Consider the following 20,506-nt stretch of genomic DNA (forward strand, 5'->3'; position numbering starts at 1 on the left):
TCACCTCTTTCCCTCAGTAGAAAAATCTGTAGAACAACCGGAATCCTCGCACTCAAAAAGGGTTAGTAGAAAAGGGTGAAAGTAAATAAAGTACCGCCAGGCTGAGGCTTAAAAATATAAAGCTCCTTTATTTGAAAAATACATAAAAGGCATACACGCCAACAAGGTCAAACGCGTTTCATAGTTCTCACTTCATCAGTGACCTATACCAACACCTGAAAACTCATCCTTAATAAAGGTGTTAACCACTCCCATTACAGGTGCAGAGAATCAGAAAAATGGAGGGCAATCTTTATTCAATACATGTATTGTGTGATTTCTAACAGATAAGCATATTTACATATTTGTAGTGAGTTAGACAGAAATATTTTCATTTCAAGCTGTCAAATCCTATTTACTATCAAATCTGATTTCAATACAATATTCTAAACTAATATATAGGACTCAACCATAATTACTGACAGCAATTTCCTAATCAATTTAATTCACCATATTTATTACCAAACACTACCATATACTATATTCATATGAAAACAGTTCCATTATACATTTATTACACCATTATGAAAAAGAAATTGAAATATTCATAGCTATCAACTTATCATAAGAGGGGGATTTTATTAGAGTCCATAGAATAATTGAATATACTGAAACTACCCAAATATCTCTAAAAATTCTTTAAAAATTATATTGATATAATGGGAAAGGATACATATCAACATTTATAGTGCATTCCAATGAAATGTGAATATATGTGAATTACACACTATAACCTTAGTCTAACTATTCTACATAAAGTTTGATATCCCAATCAGAATTAAGTCCATTTGGGACCCTTGTATTTAACTGGAAAATCCAGTATACTTCCTTTTGACTTAGAATTTTAAGTCTGTTTCCTCCCCTTTTGGGTCTCCTAACATGTTGTATACCCTGAAAGCTTAGTAGACTTATTTCCATTATGTTCATTCTTAAAATGCAGGGCAACTGGAGTATCTGAATTCTCATCTCCAATTGACCTCAAATGCTCCAAGATTCTAGTTTTCAAGGTTCTGGTCGTTTGACCAACATAATTTATGTTACAAAGTTTGCACGTGAGTAAGTATATCACGTACGAAGTATTACAATTTATGTACTCCTTAATTTTGAAAGACTTATCATCACCTGTAGATTTAAAGGTATCACCTAATGTGGCGTATGAACATGATGTACATTTTCTGCTTCCACAGTGAAAAAAACCTTTTTTAGGTGTAAGCCAATTATCTATATTGTTTGTGGGAAGCATTGATGGGGAAAGAATGTTGGCCAATGTTCTCGATTTACGTGTCACATATTTACATCCTCCCTCTATGATCTTATCCATAGTCTCATCAACACTAAGAATAGGGAGGGACTTTTTAATAATTTGACAAATGTCATTGTACTCTTTGCTATACATTGTGATGAACACGGGTCTCTGCTGGTAATCAATCTTTTCCTTCAATTTGCCTTTAATCATCTCTTGTCTAGCCATAGAATCCACTTGTTTCTTGGCCTCTTTTAAATCCTGTATTTTGTATCCCCTCTCTAAAAAACGTTCTGTAGTTTTCTCTGAATGTAACTCATATGCCTCTGTAGTGCTACAGTTTCTTTTTGTCCTCATGTACTGGCCTTTTGGTATGGCCCTTATCACATGTCTTGGATGGTTAGATTTAGCCATCAGAAGGGTATTTCCTGCACTCTCCTTCCTGTATAACTCTACTTCGATGCTATGTGTGTCAATATTAGGCTTTATTAGCACATCAAGGAAAGGCATTTCCTTTCTACTCGTGTTCATAGTGAACCGCAGGTTCTGGTGATTGTCAGATAGATAATTAAAAAAGTCATCTACCATCGAATCATCGCCTTTAAATATAAACACAAGGTCGTCTATATAACGGCCGTAATACGCTATTCTTTCTTTGAAGGGATTACCGTCACCAAAGACACGGGACAGCTCCCACCAACCTAAAAATAGGTTGGCATATGTGGGGGCAAATTTAGCCCCCATTGCTGTCCCCTGTCTTTGGCGATAGTAATCCCCCTCAAATAGAAAAAAAGTTATGTGAAAGCAAAAATTCAATAGATTTCAAAATGAATTCTGTGAGATTAGCATCATAATCTGTGAACATCTCTAAACATGATTGTATAGCCTCAATACCTTTGTCATGAGGGATGGAGGTATAGAGGGACACAACATCAATGGTGACAATACTATGATCATCCAACCATTCCACTTGCTCAATCTGTTTAATGAATTCTGTCGTGTCCCTGATATAGCTCCTAAGACTCAATACAATAGGTTGTAGTAAAGTGTCTATCATGGCACTTAAAGGTTCATTCAATGAACCTATGCCCGCAACTATGGGGCGTCCTGGGGGCGAGGTCATACTCTTGTGGATCTTTGGGAGGTAATGGAAGATTGGTACAATAGAGTGTTCAACCAACAAAAACTCAAAATTTGACTTAGTTATAGAATGAACATAATGGAAATAAAAGTCTACTAAGCTTTCAGGGTATACAACATGTTAGGAGACCCAAAAGGGGAGGAAACAGACTTAAAATTCTAAGTCAAAAGGAAGTATACTGGATTTTCCAGTTAAATACAAGGGTCCCAAATGGACTTAATTCTGATTGGGATATCAAACTTTATGTAGAATAGTTAGACTAAGGTTATAGTGTGTAATTCACATATATTCACATTTCATTGGAATTTAATTCACATTTCATTGGAATTTTTAAAGAATTTTTAGAGATATTTGGGTAGTTTCAGTATATTCAATTATTCTATGGACTCTAATAAAATCCCCCTCTTATGATAAGTTGATAGCTATGAATATTTCAATTTCTTTTTCATAATGGTGTAATAAATGTATAATGGAACTGTTTTCATATGAATATAGTATATGGTAGTGTTTGGTAATAAATATGGTGAATTAAATTGATTAGGAAATTGCTGTCAGTAATTATGGTTGAGTCCTATATATTAGTTTAGAATATTGTATTGAAATCAGATTTGATAGTAAATAGGATTCGACAGCTTGAAATGAAAATATTTCTGTCTAACTCACTACAAATATGCTTATCTGTTAGAAATCACACAATACATGTATTGAATAAAGATTGCCCTCCATTTTTCTGATTCACCTGAGCCAATGCTCTGCACCTGTAATGGGAGTGGTTAACACCTTTATTAAGGATGAGTTTTCAGGTGTTGGTATAGGTCACTGATGAAGTGAGAACTATGAAATGCGTTCGACCTTGTCACCTTGTTGGCGTGTATGCCTTTTATGTATTTTTCAAATAAAGGAGCTTTATATTTTTAAGCCTCAGCCTGGCGGTACTTTATTTACTTTCACCCTTTTCTACTAACCCTTTTTGAGTGCGAGGATTCCGGTTGTTCTACTAATCTCTGATCCATTGCCTGAGCATGCTTAACTGCAGAGGTCTGAAATGGAACTGAGCAAATGGGATGATGACCATTGCCGCCACCATCAGTTCGATTACCTCCATGCACTGAGCCACTGAAGGCCGAGGAGTGGACTGAATGACTAAACAAGTATAGACAATCTTCAATTTCCTAACATTCTGTCAGAAAAATCTTAATTGATATCGAATCTACAATGGTTCCCAAGAAAGTTACCCTTGTGCATGGGGCTAGGGAACTCCTTTCCAAATTTACCTTCCACCCGTAAGACCACAGGAAGGATAACATCAAGTCCATGTGAAATCTGGCTAGCTGCAAGGATGGCGCCTGGACTAGAATGTCATCCAGAGAGGACGCCACTGTAATGCCCCATAACTGAAGCACCGCCAACAGCGATCCCAGAGCCTTTGTGAAAACTCTGAGAGCTGAGACAAGACCGAAAAGAACCACGAACTGGAAGCATTTGTCCAACTTGTGAATGGCACAGGAAGGTACGCGTCCTTTAAATCCATTGTTGTCATAAATTGACCCTCTTGGATCAAGGAAAGAATGGAACGAATAGTTGCCATCTTGAAGGACGATACACCAAGAAAATCTGTTTAGACTCTTGAGATCTAAAAAGTGGAATGAAGGTTCCCTCTTTTATGGGAACCACAACTGATTGGTATAAAAAAAAAAAAAACAGACCCAGTACCTGTATTGGAACTCTGAAGGTTCCCTCTCTTTTGTGGAACAATCATTCCCAGGTCTGAGATGTCTCTTACACAGTGTAAGAACGCCTCTCCCTTTGTCTGATCTGCAGATAATCTTGAAAGCAAAAACCTGCCTCTGGGAGGAAAACTCTTGAACTCCAATTTGAATCCTTGGGACACTATTTTCTATTGCCCAGGGATTCTGAACATCTCAAACCCAAGCCTGAGCGAAGACCGAGTGTCTGCCCCCTACAAGATCCGATCCCGGATCGGGGGCATGTCCGTCATGCTGTCTTTGATTTAACAGCAGGCTATTTGGATCTCTTTTTTTTTTTTTTTTTAAAAGGATATTATTTCAGTCAAGCCAGGTTCCAACAAGGTCTTCCCCTTGTAATGAAACTTTAAAAGCTTAGACTTAGAGCATACATGCGTAGAACAAGACTCTAACCATAAAGCTCTTTGAGCTGGAACAGAGAAACCTATGCTCCCCTTATGACAACTTGAAGGGAAGAATTTGAAATAAAAGAATTAGCCAAATTGAAAGCCTTTATCCTATCCTGGATTTTATCCAGGGGAGTTTTTAGTAGTTCTCTTAGGTAAACTGGAAACTACTCCTTCCACCCTAGGGAATGTTTGCCTAGCCTCCTTAGCTGAGTCGGCTATGTGAAAACATCTCTTTAAATATAGAGAATGTGGTCTTTTCCATTCCTTATAACTTACTGGACGCACTAGGATAGATTACACCGCTAGTGTCAGAATCGTCCAGGGTAGCTAAAACCTCCTAAAGTACTAAATGGAGGTGTTAAAGCTAAAGAACTGAAAGAAAAACAACCTCATAATCAAATAAATGTATTAGTCATGCGAGACTGAGAATTTTCTCTCATATAATACCGAAGTATCTTCCTCTAACATGGAAGAACCATTCGGAATAGCAACTACTGAATCCAACGCCTTAGACGATTGAAAATAATTCCTCTAATAATGTTTTCTTCCATGTGGGAAAACATATAATGCATGAGATGCAGAGTAACTCCGTACGGAGTGTGTGAGGAAGCGCAGGGCACTGCATGTGGGCCATAACATTTTGTGGGCACTATAGGAGAAATTTGGGGCATAAAAAGGAAATTTATGCTTACCTGATAAATTTATTTCTTTTACGATATGACGAGTCCACGGATTTCATCCTTACTTATGGGATATCGCCTCCTGGTCAGCAGGTGGAGGCAAAGAGCTCCACAGCAGAGCTGCATAAATAGCTTCTCCCTTCCACTCCAACCCAGTCATTCGACCGAAGTTAGGAAGAGAAAGGAAAAGCCAAGGAGCAGAGGTGACTGAAGTTTAACAAAAATAAAAACCTGTCCTTAGAAAAAAAAATGACAGGGCCGTGGACTCGTCATATCGTTAAAGAAATAAATGTATCAGGTAAGCATAAATTTCCTTTTCTTTTACAAGATATGACGAGTCCACGGATTTCATCCTTACTTATGGGATACAATAGCAAAGCTATAGGACACGGATGAAAGGGAGGGACAAGACAGGAACCTAAATGGAAGGCACCACTGCTTGAAGAACCTTTCTCCCAAAAACAGCCTCAGACGAGGCAAAAGTATAAAATTTGTAAAATTTGGAAAAAGTGTGAAGAGACGACCAAGTTGCAGCCTTAGTAGAATGAGCCGTAATTCGTTCTGGAGGCTGCTGTCCAGCAGCAGTCTCATATGCAACACGGATAATACTCTTCAGCCAAAAAGAAAGAGGTAGCCGTAGCTTTCTGACCCCTACGTTTCCCAGCAAAAACAACAAATAATGAAGATGTTTGATGAAAATCCTTAGTCGCCTGCAAGTAGAACTTCAAGGCACGGACTACGTCCAAATTATGTAACAGACGCTCCATCTTTGAAGAAGGGTTAGGACACAAGGAAGGAACAACAATTTCCTGATTAATATTCTTGTTAGAAACAACCTTAGGAAGAAAACCAGGTTTGGTACATAACACCACCTTATCCGAATGGAAAATAAGATAAGGAGAATCACATTGTAATGCCGAAAGCTCAGAAACTCTGCAAGGAGAAGAAATAGCAACCAGAAATAAAACTTTCCAAGATAATAACTTAATATCTATGGAATGCATAGGTTCAAACGGAACCCCTTGAAGAACATTAAGAACTAAATTCAAGCTCCAAGGAGGAGCAATTGGTCTAAACACAGATCTGATTGTAGTCAGGGCCTGACAAAAAGATTGAACATCTGGAACATCTGCCAGACGCTTGTGTAGCAAAATAGACAAAGCAGAAATCTGTCCTTTTAAGGAACTTGCTGACAACCCTTTCTCCAATCCTTCTTGGAGAAAAGATAAAATCCTGGGAATCCTAACCCTACTCCATGAGTAGCCCTTGGATTCGCACCAATAAAGATATTTACGCCATATCTTATGGTAAATCTTTAAAGTAACAGGCTTGCGTGCCTGAATCAAGGTATCAATGACCGAAATCAGAGAACCCTTGCTTAGATAAAATAAAGTGTTCAATCTCCAAGCAGTTAGCTGCAGAGAAATTAGATTCGAATGATGGAAGGGTCCCTGAATGAGAAGGTCCTGCCTCAATGGAAGCTTCCACGGTGACAGAGATGACATGTCCATCAGATCGGCATACCAAATCCTGCGAGGCCACGCAGGAGCGATGAGAATCACCGAAGCCTTCTCCTGTTTGACTCAAGCAATCACCCGGGGAAGGAGAGCAAATGGAGGAAACACATAGGCTAGGTTGAACGACCAAGGCATCTATCAGTTCGGCCTGAGGATCCCTGGACTTGGAGCCGTATCTCGGGAGTTTAGCATTCTGTCAAGATGCCATAAGATCCAGCTCCGGTCTGCCCCATCTGAGAATCAGGGTGGCAAAGATCTCCGGGTGGAGTTCCCACTCCCCCGGATGAAACGTCTGCTGAAAAAAAATCTGCTTCCCATTTGTCTACTCCTGGGATGTAGATTGCTGACAGATAACAAGAGTGAGCCTCTGCCCACCAAATTATCTTGGATACTTCTGTCATCGCCAAGGAACTCCTTGTTCCTCCCTGCTGATTGATGTAAGCCACAGTCGTGATGTTGTCCGACTGAAAACGGATGAATTCGGCCGAAGCCAACTGAGGCCAAGACTGAAGCGCATTGAATATTGCTCTTAATTCCAGAATATTGCTCTTAATTCCAGAATATTGATCGAAAGTAGAGACTCCGACCGAGTCCACACACCCTGAGCCTTCAGGGAATTCCAGACTGCACTCCATCCTAGAAGACTGGCGTCCGTTGTCACTATCACCCAGGAGGGTATGCGGAAGCACGTCCCTTGGGACAGATGATCCTGTGACAACCACAAAAGAAGAGAATCTCTTGTCTCCTGATCTAGATCTATCTGAGGAGACACATTTGCATAATCTCCATTCCACTGTCTGAGCATGCTCAGTTGTAGAGTTCTGAGATGAAAACGAGCAAACGGAATGATGTCCATTGCTCCCACCATCAATCCAATTACCTCCATGCACTGAGCCACTGATGGCCGAGGATTGGATTGAAGGGCTCGACATGTATTCAGAATCTTTAACTTTCTGACTTCCATCAAGAAGATTTTCATGGATATAGAATCTATTAGAGTTCCCAGGAACGGAACCCTTGTCTGTGGAATTAGTGAACTCTTTTCTAGATTCACCTTCCACCCGTGAGTCCTTAGAAAGGACAGAACCATGTCGGTATGAGACTTTGTCAGTTGGCAAGACGACGCCTGGATTAGAATATCATCCAGATAAGGCGCCACTGCAATGCCCCGCGGTCTGAAAACTACTAACAAAGACCCTAGAACCTTTGTGAAGATCCTGGGTGCCGTGGCCAGGCCAAAGGGAAGAGCCACAAACTGAAAATGTTTGTCCAGGAAGTCAAACCTTAGGAACTGGTGATGATCTTTGTGGATAGGAATATGAAGATATGCATCCTTTAAGTCCACGGTAGTCATATATTGACCCTCCTGGATAAATGGAAGATTTGTTTGAATAGTCTCCATCTTGAAAGATGGAACTCTGAGAAACTTGTTTAGACTCTTGAGATCTAAAATGGGTTGGAACATTCCCTCTTTGAGTAAAATCCCTGTCCCTGTTCCTGTATTGGAATGGGACAAATTACTCCCATGGTGGAGAGGTCTTCTACACAACATAAGAACACCTCTCTTTTTATCTGGTCTACAGACAATCGTGAAAGAAGAAACCTTCCCCTTGGGAAGGAATTTTTGAACTCCAACTGATACCCTTGAGACACGATTTCTAGTGTCCAGAGATCCTGAACGTCTCTCAACCAAGCCTGGACAAAGAGAGAAAGTCTGCCCCCTACTAAATCCGGTCCCGGATCGGGGGCCGCCCCTTCATGCTGTCTTGGTAGCAGCGGCAGGTTTCTTGGGTTGTTTACCCTTGTTCCAACCCTGGTTAGGTTTCCAGGTGGGTTTGGGTTTGGCTTGAGAATAATTCCCTTCCTGTTTAGCGGAAGAGGGGATTCCCTTAAAGTTTCGAAAGGAACGTAAATTATTCTGTCGTTCCCTTTGTTTAGCTGTTTTGTCCTGAGGAAGGAGGTGACTCTTACCTCCTGTAATGTCAGAAATGATCTCCTTCAAGTCAGGCCCAAACAGGGTCTTACCCTTGAAAGGAATCGCCAAGAGCTTTGATTTAGAGGACACATCCGCAGACCAAGATTTTAACCATAAGGCTCTGCGCGCTAAAATGGAAAATCCTGAAATCTTAGCCGCCAATTTGGCGATCTGAAAGGCGGCATCCGTAATACAAGAATTAGCCATCTTAAGGGCCTTAATTCTATCTATTATTTCTTCTAAAGGAGTCTCAGTCTTAAGGGACTCTTCTAGAGCGTCAAACCAAAAGGCAGTCTCAGTTGTGACTGTTACAATGCAGGCCGTCGGTTGTAAAAGAAACCCTTGATGAATATATAGCTTCTTTAGAAGACCCTCCAACTTTTTATCCATAGGGTCTTTGAAAGCACAACTGTCCTCAATAGGGATAGTCATACGCTTAGCCAGGCTAGAGATAGCTCCCTCCACCTTAGGGACCGTCTGCCAAGAGTCCCGAACGGTGTCAGCTATAGGGTACATTTTCCTAAAAATAGGGGAAGGGGAGAACGGAATACCCGGTCTCTCCCATTCCCTTGTAATAATTTCCGAAAATCTCTTAGGAACCGGAAACACATCGGAATAAGAAGGGACCGCTAAGTATTTGTCCATCTTACTCAATTTCTCTGGCGGAACCACAATAGAGTCACAGTCGTCCAGAGTCAGCAAAACATCTCGTAGCAAAAAGGGGAGGTGTTCAAGTTTAAATCTGAAGGACATGACGTCCGAATCTGTCTGGGGTACTGCACTTCCTGAATCAGACAGTTCCCCCTCAGACAGGGCCTCCCTACCCCCCAATTCAGAGCCCTGGGAAGGTATATCGGAGATAGCTATTAAAGAATCAGACGTTGCAGGGACCACGTGGGCCTCTGTCCTGCTGCGTTTGCCTTGTAGCACTGGCAACTTAGATAAAACATCTAAGAGTGGATGACATGACGGCAGCCATATCCTGCAGAGTAAATGACGCAGACGCCGTTGAAGAACATGGCGGCACTTGTGCGGGCATTAAAGGGTGTGACGCTTGGGGAGAAAGATGCGGCATACCCTCAATCTCATCAGTCTGAGGACATTCATTAGACATATCTTTATTAAAGAAAATTTGCTCTTTACACTGTAAAGCCCTCTCAATATATGGGGGACAAAGTGTAACAGGGGGTTCCACAATGGCATCCAAACACATAGGGCATGTACTTTGTTCAAGGTCATCCATGATAACCTAAACAAAAGCAATCTTGGTCACAATCACTGATAAGATGTCTTGCAAAAATCAGTCTAACAATAAAAAACTGCGGAGTACTGTATCTTTAAGGAAGGCTATCTGAATTAAAACTTTATATATATGACAAAGAGCATATATCACACTCCCTGCACGAGTGCCTGAAAATAATACACTGGCACACCTTTGAAAAATTACACAGTCACCTCACCGCAGCGGCTCCTACCTGCCTCCACGTGACCCCACTTAACTCCTCAAGCACGGCGCGCCTAAAGCTGCTTGTAAATATCACCACAAGCAGACGTAGGAGCCGTGAGGAGATGTTACTAACCGGAACTGCAATTAGGAACTGCGCTGTAAAGCGCGCAAAACACTAAGCCCCGTCTTTTGTGGGCGTAACAACCAAAATAGCCCTTGTCAATCACATCAAATACCGCCATGTACCGGAGCTTCAGTGAAAAACATATAGCCTCCGTAACTATCCCCAGCGTCAGCCAGCCCATTATAGTGCATACCCACACAAAAGTTCCCAGCGCTTCTAGGCCAATTAATACCATGCCAGAATGTCTGGTTAAATAAAACAATATTGGTGTTCTACATATGTCCCAGCGCTTCTAGACTACTAGAATGTCAGAATGTCTGAGTATTACACCCTCTGTTAAAGGAAAGCCCCAACGTCTAGCCCCCAATATAACAGTGCAAGTACAGTTGTTCTGAGATAAGCTGCAGCGCCCCAGAATAAAAAAAAATGCACTTACCTCCATGCTGAGGAACAGCATGACAATTTCACAGTGTCAAGAGGTCCACTGTTCCTCCTGAGGTCCTGTGAAGGCAGAAGGGTCTTAGTCACAACCTTAAAGACCATATACAGAAAAAGCAGCACAATCATGGGAGGCGCAGTGGAGACAAAAATCCACCAGTTCCCATAGTCCAAAAAGACTATCCAGAAGCTGCCCTGTGATTAAATAGCACACTTTGGTACTATTTAAAAATAAAAAACTCTTGATTGCAGAATCTAAACTAACACCTCACTTTACCTCACTCCTATCACTAACACATGCAAAGAGAATGACTGGGTTGGGGGGGGAAGGGAGGAGCTATTTATGCAGCTCTGCTGTGGAGCTCTTTGCCTCCTCCTGCTGACCAGGAGGCGATATCCCATAAGGATGAAATCCGTGGACTCGTCATATCTTGTAAAAGAAATGATCATTGTCAACAGACTCCTTAACAGCAAACACCTTAAAAGGAGAAGGTTCAGAAAAAGAGTGAAATCTTTTAATAAAAATGGACACATAAAAAAACGTTACTGTCTCTTTAAATTTTAAAAGTAACTTTATGGTATGTCTGCACTTGTTCCATTTTAAGATACAAGGCTGAATTAAGCAATAAACAGCTGAAATTAAATTAATAAAAGTAACCCCCAAAAAAGATTACTGCCTCTTTAAATTTTAAAAGTAACTTTATCTTATTTGTGCACTTGTTCCATTTTAAGATACAGGGCTGAATTAAGCAATAAACAGCTGAAAGTTATTTATAAAAATAACCCCCAAAAAACGTTACTGTCTCTTTAATATTAAAGTAATTTTATTTTATATGTGCACTTGTTCCATTTTAAGATACAGGGCTGAATTAAGCAAAAAAAAAAAACAGCTAAAATTCATTTAATAAAAGGAACCCCAAAAAAACGTTACTGTCTCTTTTAATTTTAAAAGTAACTTTAATTTTATTTCTGCAGAAAAAAAGGTTAGATATTGCGGACTAAACCCTTTTGAAACACAGTCCGGTGCAATACTGACACCTTAACGAGAGAAACACTCTCCACTAAATCTTCCGATACCAGGAAGAATAAACAAAGAGGGGCGCACTAAATTGGCACCACACATAACTCCGCCCATCGTGGGATTTAACAAAATCCTCTCCCGGTCGCCATCTCTTACTTTGAAAAAATAGACTTCTGGAGTATAATAACGGACTGAACAACTTCTAGTCCGAGAACAATAAACCAACAAATCATGCAGTCGCTTTACAAGGCTAAACTAGTTGTGTATCAACACGTGTTTACACTGAACTTGTTCAAGCAAAGCACATTAATTATTGCCATAAGAGATCTCCCGGTCGGCTACTATTAAATCGCCAGGAAATAAGAACGTAAGTCCCATGCATTGGTTCACACTGAGCTTATTCTTAAATACCGCTCAACTATTATGGCAAAACAACAATTGTTGCAATATGAGATCTCCCGGTCGGCTATTATTAAACAGACGGGATATAATAATACAAGTCACATGTATTGCCTCACACTGAGCTTTTTTATCTGATGTATAGATCCGCAGTGATGGCTTTGTTATGACTGAATGGCAATCTCACAAGTCCCATACATCAAGCCCCAGTGCCTGCGTTTAACTGTCCCAAAGTGTTCCCTAAAACTCTGAGGGAATCTATCTGTAAGTCTCTGATAAGGCTAAATCCAATGAGGAATAAATAAAAATGAAGTGCCCAACTTTCTTATGAGTCTTCCTTACTTCACCCCCAGAATAAAGTTAGCACTTACCTCATTATCTCCTGCCGGACAGTAAGGCAGTTCCCAGGTTTGCTAGGTCCTCTCCCTCACATGGACCTGTAATTTAAAACTAAAAGTTCTGAGTAATATCCCTCAGATTTTCTTGGTAAGGGCAGCAAACAAATACATGGGAGGCGCAGTGAGAATTATGTCCCACAAGTTCCCATTGCTCTAAAGCCACCAGAAGCTCTACTGAAGAGACTGATATGGACTAAGGCTATACCCTAGAACAAAGCAGCACTATCTGGCACTACTTTAAAAATAATAAACTCTTGATTGAAGAATCTAATCTAACACCTCACTTTACCTCTTCCTATCACTAACATAGGCAAAAAGAATGACTGGAGTGGGAGGGAAGGGAGGAGCTATTTAACAGCTCTGCTGTGGTGCTCTTTGTCTTCTCCTGCTGACCAGGAGGTGAATATCCCATTAGTAATTAAGATTATCAGTGGACTCATCGTGTCTTAAAAAAGAAAAAGGTTTTTTTGGGCAAGAGGTGAGCATTCTAATTAGTTACATGCGTTAAAGTGAAAGTAAATCCTAGCGTTTTACAAACGCTAGGATTTACTATTGAAACAAATAAAGGGCACTTTTATTCATGAAGTATAAGATACTTTATGAAGAAAGCTCCATTATTTGATTCAATCGATCGCTGCTCTTAGCTCCTACAGCAGAGCACGGCTAAAAAAAAAAAATTGGCTAAGAGGTGACGTTTTCACCTCTTAGCCAATAGCAGTGCGGTAAATCCAACTGCCATGGGTGCCAAGCAGGATTTACCGCACTGCTATTGGCTAAGAGGTGAAAATGTCACCTCTTAGCCAAAAAATTTTTTAGCCGTGGGCTGCTGTAGCAGCAAAAAACAGTGATCGATTGAATCAAATAAAGGAGCTTTTTACATGAAGTATCTTATACTTCATGAATGAAAGTGCCCTTTATTTGTTTCAATAGTCAATCCTAGCATTTGTAAAATGCTAGGATTTACTTTCACTTTAATATAATTTAATCTATAAAGATTATTGAACAAACAGATGATGATACTGATTAACATTTTTGATTTAGCAATTAATTATTCTCTTCTACAAGTGAAATGTAATTTCTGTCACGCTTTTAACATGAGAGAAACTTTTACCCAATTAAAGAATAGAAATACATACCTCAATGGCACTGTCACACCAATTCATATATTCGTCAACTAATTTGATGCTGTGCTTCATTTTCTGAGGGGGCAGCAACTTTGCCTGTCCGACCACAGCTGGAAATGTAAAGGAAATGTAAGTAAAACCATTAAGAAGCAAACAAAATCAGCTAGTAACATCTATATAAAATGAAAGTGTCATTAACAAAATTGATTATTATTAGGTGCAGAAAATGATACCTTATAGAAATTCACTATTTACGTACAAAGACATTTTTACTTTGATCATGACGCACTTCATTTTGCAGCACAAAGACTCTGATGGTCTCAAATGCTTATACTAAAGAACATCAAAAATGTGTTTTTAAAATAAATTTGTATGTATATAAAAAAAAAAAAAAAAACATTTTATGATCAAAGAAAAAGTCTTCCAACTTTTTAGGTGAAAATAGCAGAAACCACCCAAAGTAAGTGATGTAAATAAAATAGCTGAATTTCTGTTATGCAGATTTGTAGCCATCTTATAGCGACAAGGCTCTTTTAAATGAAATATCACTGGCACAGAAGATCAATAAATATAATTGGTGCTCTATATCAGTGTTTCTTAACAGCGGTCCTGAAGTACCACCATCAGTCCAGGTTTTCATTATAGCTGAACTAGAGCACAGGTGATATAATCAACTGATCAGTAACCATGGTAACCAACCTGTTCTCACCCATCAGTTGATTATTTACTTAGTTGAGAAACACTGCTCTATATCACTGACTGATCATGGCTCTCTACCACACACTAATGACTGCATACAGAGGCTGTCCCCATGAATTTGACAACTCATTGATTTCAATGTGCACCCCATAAAACAAAATAAATATAATAATAAATAAATAAAAGGTAGAAGAGAGATAATGCATTGTCAAAATAAATCTTTTTAATCAGCCAAGACAGATGGAAGAGATTTGTTTAAACTTAGGCAGTTTTCTAAACTGATGGGTGACCAGTCCCTTTTCTAATGCCAAAATTAGTAGTGGTAAGCAACAGTAAGGAACATGTTTTACATCAACTGACCAAGTTCACAAACATCTCAAGCTTTTGGAACTTATTGGCTTAAAGGGAAGTAAACATGATCCCCCCTATATATAGTTAGTGTTTGTGTAGAACTATTCAATGGCTCTAAATATCATATTCAGAATCACTTACATGGAGTAGAATTGCATAATCCACAAATGCACAATAAAGAGAGAATGTAATAGCACTTTTAAAAAAGGGACATTAGGGGGGCGGAGCCAACTACCAACACAGCCAGACGTGTTCCTGTACAGCTCCGGGCTTTTTTCTATTAATATAGTGAATAATTTATATTTAATAAGCCTGAACTTTTATTATTATCTCTTAAAACACAAATACTGGCCAGTTCGAGTTACAGGTGGAGAGAAGAGGACCGTTCTGAGGATATTTCATTAATATTTCCTCTTTAGACATACCACGTGGAGCTGCCGCATATCATATACCCTTCCCTGACTCGACCAACATGGAGGCTCTGGAGGCTTGGGAGCAACACATTCATCGACTGTTGGATGAGCATTTTCAGAGTATGACTGAAGACATACTAATGCTCTTAGCTTATCTACCAAAACAGGAGACCAGACGCACTAACCCTGTACCAATCGCGCACAACAAAATTACTGAGATGAGACCGGCTGTTCGGAAGCAGGAGAAAGAAACGGCCCCTGCAGCGCAAACACCGGAGCCATTTCAACTTGCAGATCCTATGAATGCTCTAACCGCTCGGGCCCCAGGGGATGCGGCCGGCCCACGGGGCAAGAGGATCCAAATCGAAACTAAGGATCTGACAGCCAACTCGGACCTGCTGGCGGCTCCCAACTTACGTCCTGCTAAGTGGAAAGTGGCAGCGCTTCTGATGACACTTAGTGCCTCCTGTCTCAATGTTAACGTGTTGCCTCTTCCACCCGGAGCTCTTAATCTTACTACAGAGGCGGTTGTTACTTCTTTCCCAGCATGGGGTACATTTAATGTTTACAGCACCGATTGTAGAAGGGGAATTGGGTAATGTCCCAGTGTCTCATGCAGCTCCCCACATCGCACTGATGATCTGCTGGCTCGACACTTTGGTATGAAATAGGGACACTAACTGCATACACTCGGCTCTACCTGGTGTCTTAACCTTTGAGATCTCCCTGAGAAGCTTTCACCATTCTGAACATTATACTCCCCGCTACCCAAGATTTACAAACTGCCTTGTTCTAAACTCCTAATCTTGTCACATAAATGTTAACTGTGTTAATATACCGCCCAAATTCTCAGTTCCATTTTATTTCTTTAGTTACATTTTTTACATATTTGAACTGTAAGCTTACGTTGTCCATCTATTTTGTATTGAACTGAGAGACTTTATGGCCTACTGTTTTTACTGCCCTACATGTTATATTTGAGACTGAGGACCTCTTGGCGTTTATAGATCTCTAAAGTCTCCACTGTTTACTTAAATATTATAGTTCAGGAATGTATATTGAGAATATTGTTTTTTTTTATTTATGCTTTACTCACCTAACATAGGGTAGAATTTAAATGCTTAAACCCTATAGTTTCAGCTTAGTATTTGGGATTATAGAATAGCCCACTATTATACATTTTTATATCGGATGGCAAATATTGAGTATGGCAGTCTATCTGTCTAATTTTTTTTTATGCAACTTCAGAAAGTCTCACCCTGTACTAGCTGTGAGACCTCCATGTAGAGTCCTTAGATAATCAACTCAGTTATTAATATTTATTCATCTCTAATTGATGTTTGAGGATGATGTGGTTTTGTTTATGATACTCTTGCTGGGCTTGTTTTTTTTTTTTTTCTTTGTTTTTTTTTTCTCTATGTTGGAGATAGACCCAGTTAACATTATATCTTATTCTAAGATGAACCCTTGCTTTACTGGGCTCTGCAGGAAGGTTTGATGGGGTAATATAATGTTTATGCTTGTTTCTCTCATTGGCTCTTGTTAGTGGGGATCTACTGTTTTATAATATCCTCAGCAGAACTAGCTCTACGGTACAGTACAAACTCTACTACTTTATAACCCAGACTATTATGCCTAGGTAAGATACTAGCCTGTACTAGCAATATAGATACAAACAACTATCCCACCTTATTACTTATCATATGCAAGCTTACTCATTCTTATTGTTTTATGTTTTTGAAGTTCACATAACTTGAATATTTAAATTTTGTTATTTGGGCCTCATAGTTATGTCATGATAAACCTGCTCACAATCCTCCTTATTTATTGTTACATATTGAGTTTGTCTGTTAGCTAGCTATCTTATCACATTATATGCCATTGCTATGGCCTTAGGCTAGTGGAAGTATAGCTCCAGGAAGATTGTCCTCCGACTAACATCTCCCCCGCATATTCTTCACACTATTCCACTTTTATATGCAATGAGTATTTTCATCCTCCTTCTTTGAGTCCCCCTCCTCATATAATTAAATAGCCCTTTAGCCTTCACCTCTATAACGTATATAGCCCCAGGAAGATTGTCCTCCGACTAACATCTCCCCTAAATATTCTTCACACTATTCTACTCTTATACGCATTTTTGGCCCCTGCATACAATTTACCTAGGTACCATACTAATATTTAAGCTCCTGAAACTAGTATTTACCTTATTGGAGGTGCAACACCCTACTCTCTTTAGCTAGTATATATACCCTTGTTTTTATTTTTATGCTCATCACCTGTTACTATATAGTTTAATAAGCTTGATTTTTGTCCATATGTCAGGGTCTCAAAATGTGCTGACCTCAGCTCCTAGTGAAACCATATTCTTTTATTTTAACATTAGCTTAGTTAGTAACTTTGAATTACACATATTCTATAGTATACATACCACTTCTCTATAATTTATCTGCCATGAGTATTTTCATCCTCCTTTTAATCCCCCACCTCATATAATTAAATAGCCCTCTAGCCTACACCTTTATAACGTATTGATTGGCTCCGCCCTCCCATCTTCCCTTTATTATAAGCGTCTTTGGTCCGCTGCTCCCCCCCCCTTATATACAGGCCTATGGGAGGCCTGACAACAGCCAACTCCCTACCTCTTACTCTTATTTAATCTCTAGAACGCCTTTATTGCAGAGTAGGGACCATTAGTTTTCAGTTACAAAAAAAAAATAAAAAAATGAGGCATCTATATATGTTCCAGTCACACATGTTTTTTTTTTATTTATAGTTTTACATTTCATATCAGAGATCACAATAGTAGTATTATAACTTATGTTCACCCTTATTTTTCTGTTTCTGACCTAGCTATTTATCTCATGCCACTGATCCCAACTTCCATACATGTATGGCACTACTATGGATGGGACGCTGTGATAACAAATACTATTCTAGCACACCAATGTCTTAATTAACTCTTGTTTACTCTTCATATGTGAAATGTATAAGGTTTTTTTCTGTATCTACTGTTCTGTGACTGGATATATTCTTTATGTTGTTAATTTTCAATGCCTCAATAAAAAATTTAAAAAAAAAAAAGGGACATTAAACACTTTGTGAAGGTAATATAAAAATGTAAAATTTTATATAAGAAAAAACTCTGCAATATACTTTTAATATTTATTTTATCCCCTTTTCCTGTAATTCAACTCTGAAATTGTGAGCTTTTCGGGTCCTGTTAGAAATGGAAGTGCAGAACACTGTTATATTCTACACAGCCATTGGTTGCACACTCTAGTGATCTATTTGTAACTGTCCCTAATTGACCACAGCAGGTAACCTAAGAAGGTAACCTAAGTTTAGAGAGCTGTTTGGGTGGGGGGATCCTACACTACAGACAATATCAGACTTTCTGCCAGTTCTTAAGATGGGAGTGACAATTAGGGATGGGGGAAGGATGAGAACTGTTTGAGAGGGATCAATTAGGGAAAAGGGAGTGGGAAGTATCAAGTGGGAGGGTAATCTCTACACTAAAGCTAAAATTAACCATACAAACTACCCGATTAACCCCTTCACTGCTTCTAATAATAGAAGTGTGGTGCGCAGCTGCAATTAGCGGCCTTCTTATTACCAAAAAGCAATGGCAAAGTCATATTTGTCTTATTTCTAAACAAAGGGGATCCCAGAGAAGCTTTTACAACCATTTGTGCCATGATTGCACAAGCTGTTTGTAAATAATTTCAGTGAGAAACCTAAAGTTTGTGAAAAATGTAACATTTTTTTTTATTTGATTGCATTTGAAGGTGAAATGGTGGCATGAAATATACCAAAATGGGCCTAGATCAATACTTTTGGTTGTCTACTAAAAAATATATATATATAGTTTTGATAGGTAAATATAAAAGAGGCTCTATTTCTGTTTAAATGTTGTGATGGCAAAAATGCTAAAAATGCTCTGGTCTTTTGGGTAAGCTTTAGTCTGAAATGCCCGGTCCTTAAAGGGACACTGAACCCAAATTTTTTATTTCATGATTCAGATAGAGCATGCAATTTTAAGCAACTTTCTAATTTACTCCTATTAACATTTTTTCTTCATTCTCTTGCTATCTTTATTTAAAAAGCAGGAATGTGAAGCATAGGAGCCGGACCATTTTTGGTTGAGAACCTGGGTTATGCTTGCTTATTGGTGGGTAAATGCAAGCCTTCAATAAGCAAGCACTATCCATGGTGCAGAACCTTAAATGGGCTGGCTGCTAAGATTTACATTCCTGCTTTTAAAATAAAGATAGCAAGAGAATGATGAAAAATTGATAATAGGAGTAAATTAGAAAGTTACTTAAAATGTTGTGCTCTAACGGAATCATGAATTAAAAAATTTGGGTTCAGTGTCCCTTTAAGGGGTTAATGTCCTTTTAATGTGAATTTCAAATTAGCAGTAGATTATCAAAGATTTCTACTATTTCTAAGTCCACTGTATCGTGTGACAGCCATCAGCCAATTACAGACTCATATGTATACACAGAACCTTTGCACATGCTCAGTGGGAACTGGTGCCTCAAATTGTGCATAAGAGAGACTGAGCATAATTTGATAATGTGAGTAAATTAGAAAGTTTTTTTGTTTTTAATGGCGTGCTCTATCTGAATTCTGACAATTTCATTTTGACTTTAGTGTCCCTTTAAATGTGAAATGTAGTTTTTATTTTCACTACAAGAAGGGTACACTTGTCACACCATGCATTTATTTTCTAATTTGCCACAGGCAGAAGAGCCAACCTGAAGGTGACCACCCACCTTAATTCCCTTGCTATAGCCTGTGCCCTTGTTGCAGTGTAGTAGCTCTGAAGTAAGCTTCCACTCGTGTGCATGCTACAACAAGTAAATTGCGGCAGGAAGTCACCTTCTCTGTAAGCACGTAGGCAGCTGGGCGACCCTTCTTGCAGTGAAAATTAAAGGAAAAATTCCCAGTGATTCTGAATTTGACTTAAAGGGACAGCCTACTCAAGAATTTCTATTGTTTAAAAATATATACAGTATATAATCCCTTTATTACCCATTCACCAGTTTTGCATAACCAACACAGTTATATTAATACACTTTTGACCTCTGTGATTACCTTGTATCTAAGTCACTGCAGACTGCCCCCTTATTTCAGCTCTTTTGACAGATTTGCTTTTTAGCCAATCAGTGCTCACTCATAAATAACTCCACGGGAGTGAGCACTATATTAACTATAGGGAACACATTAACTAGCGCTGTCTAGCTGTGAAAAACTGTCAAAATGCACTGAGATAAGAAGCGGCCTTCAAAAACTTAAAAATTAGCATATGAGCCTTCCTAAGTTTAGCTTTCAACAAG

The 20,506-nt window shown here is 39.1% G+C and overlaps 1 protein-coding gene across 4 annotated transcripts in view; it reads right to left on the bottom strand.

Annotated features, from left to right (window-relative positions):
* Window positions 1–20,506, bottom strand: part of SMG9 (SMG9 nonsense mediated mRNA decay factor) — a 169,364-nt gene that overhangs the window by 109,808 nt on the left and 39,050 nt on the right. For all 4 annotated transcript variants that reach the window (XM_053691213.1, XM_053691214.1, XM_053691212.1 and 1 more), the window contains one exon: window positions 13,714–13,811. In XM_053691213.1, the coding sequence (XP_053547188.1) occupies window positions 13,714–13,811 (98 nt within the window). The remainder of the gene's footprint in view (window positions 1–13,713; window positions 13,812–20,506) is intronic.

Source organism: Bombina bombina, chromosome 8 (genome assembly GCF_027579735.1).
Source record: "Bombina bombina isolate aBomBom1 chromosome 8, aBomBom1.pri, whole genome shotgun sequence".
Taxonomy (NCBI): domain Eukaryota; kingdom Metazoa; phylum Chordata; class Amphibia; order Anura; family Bombinatoridae; genus Bombina; species Bombina bombina.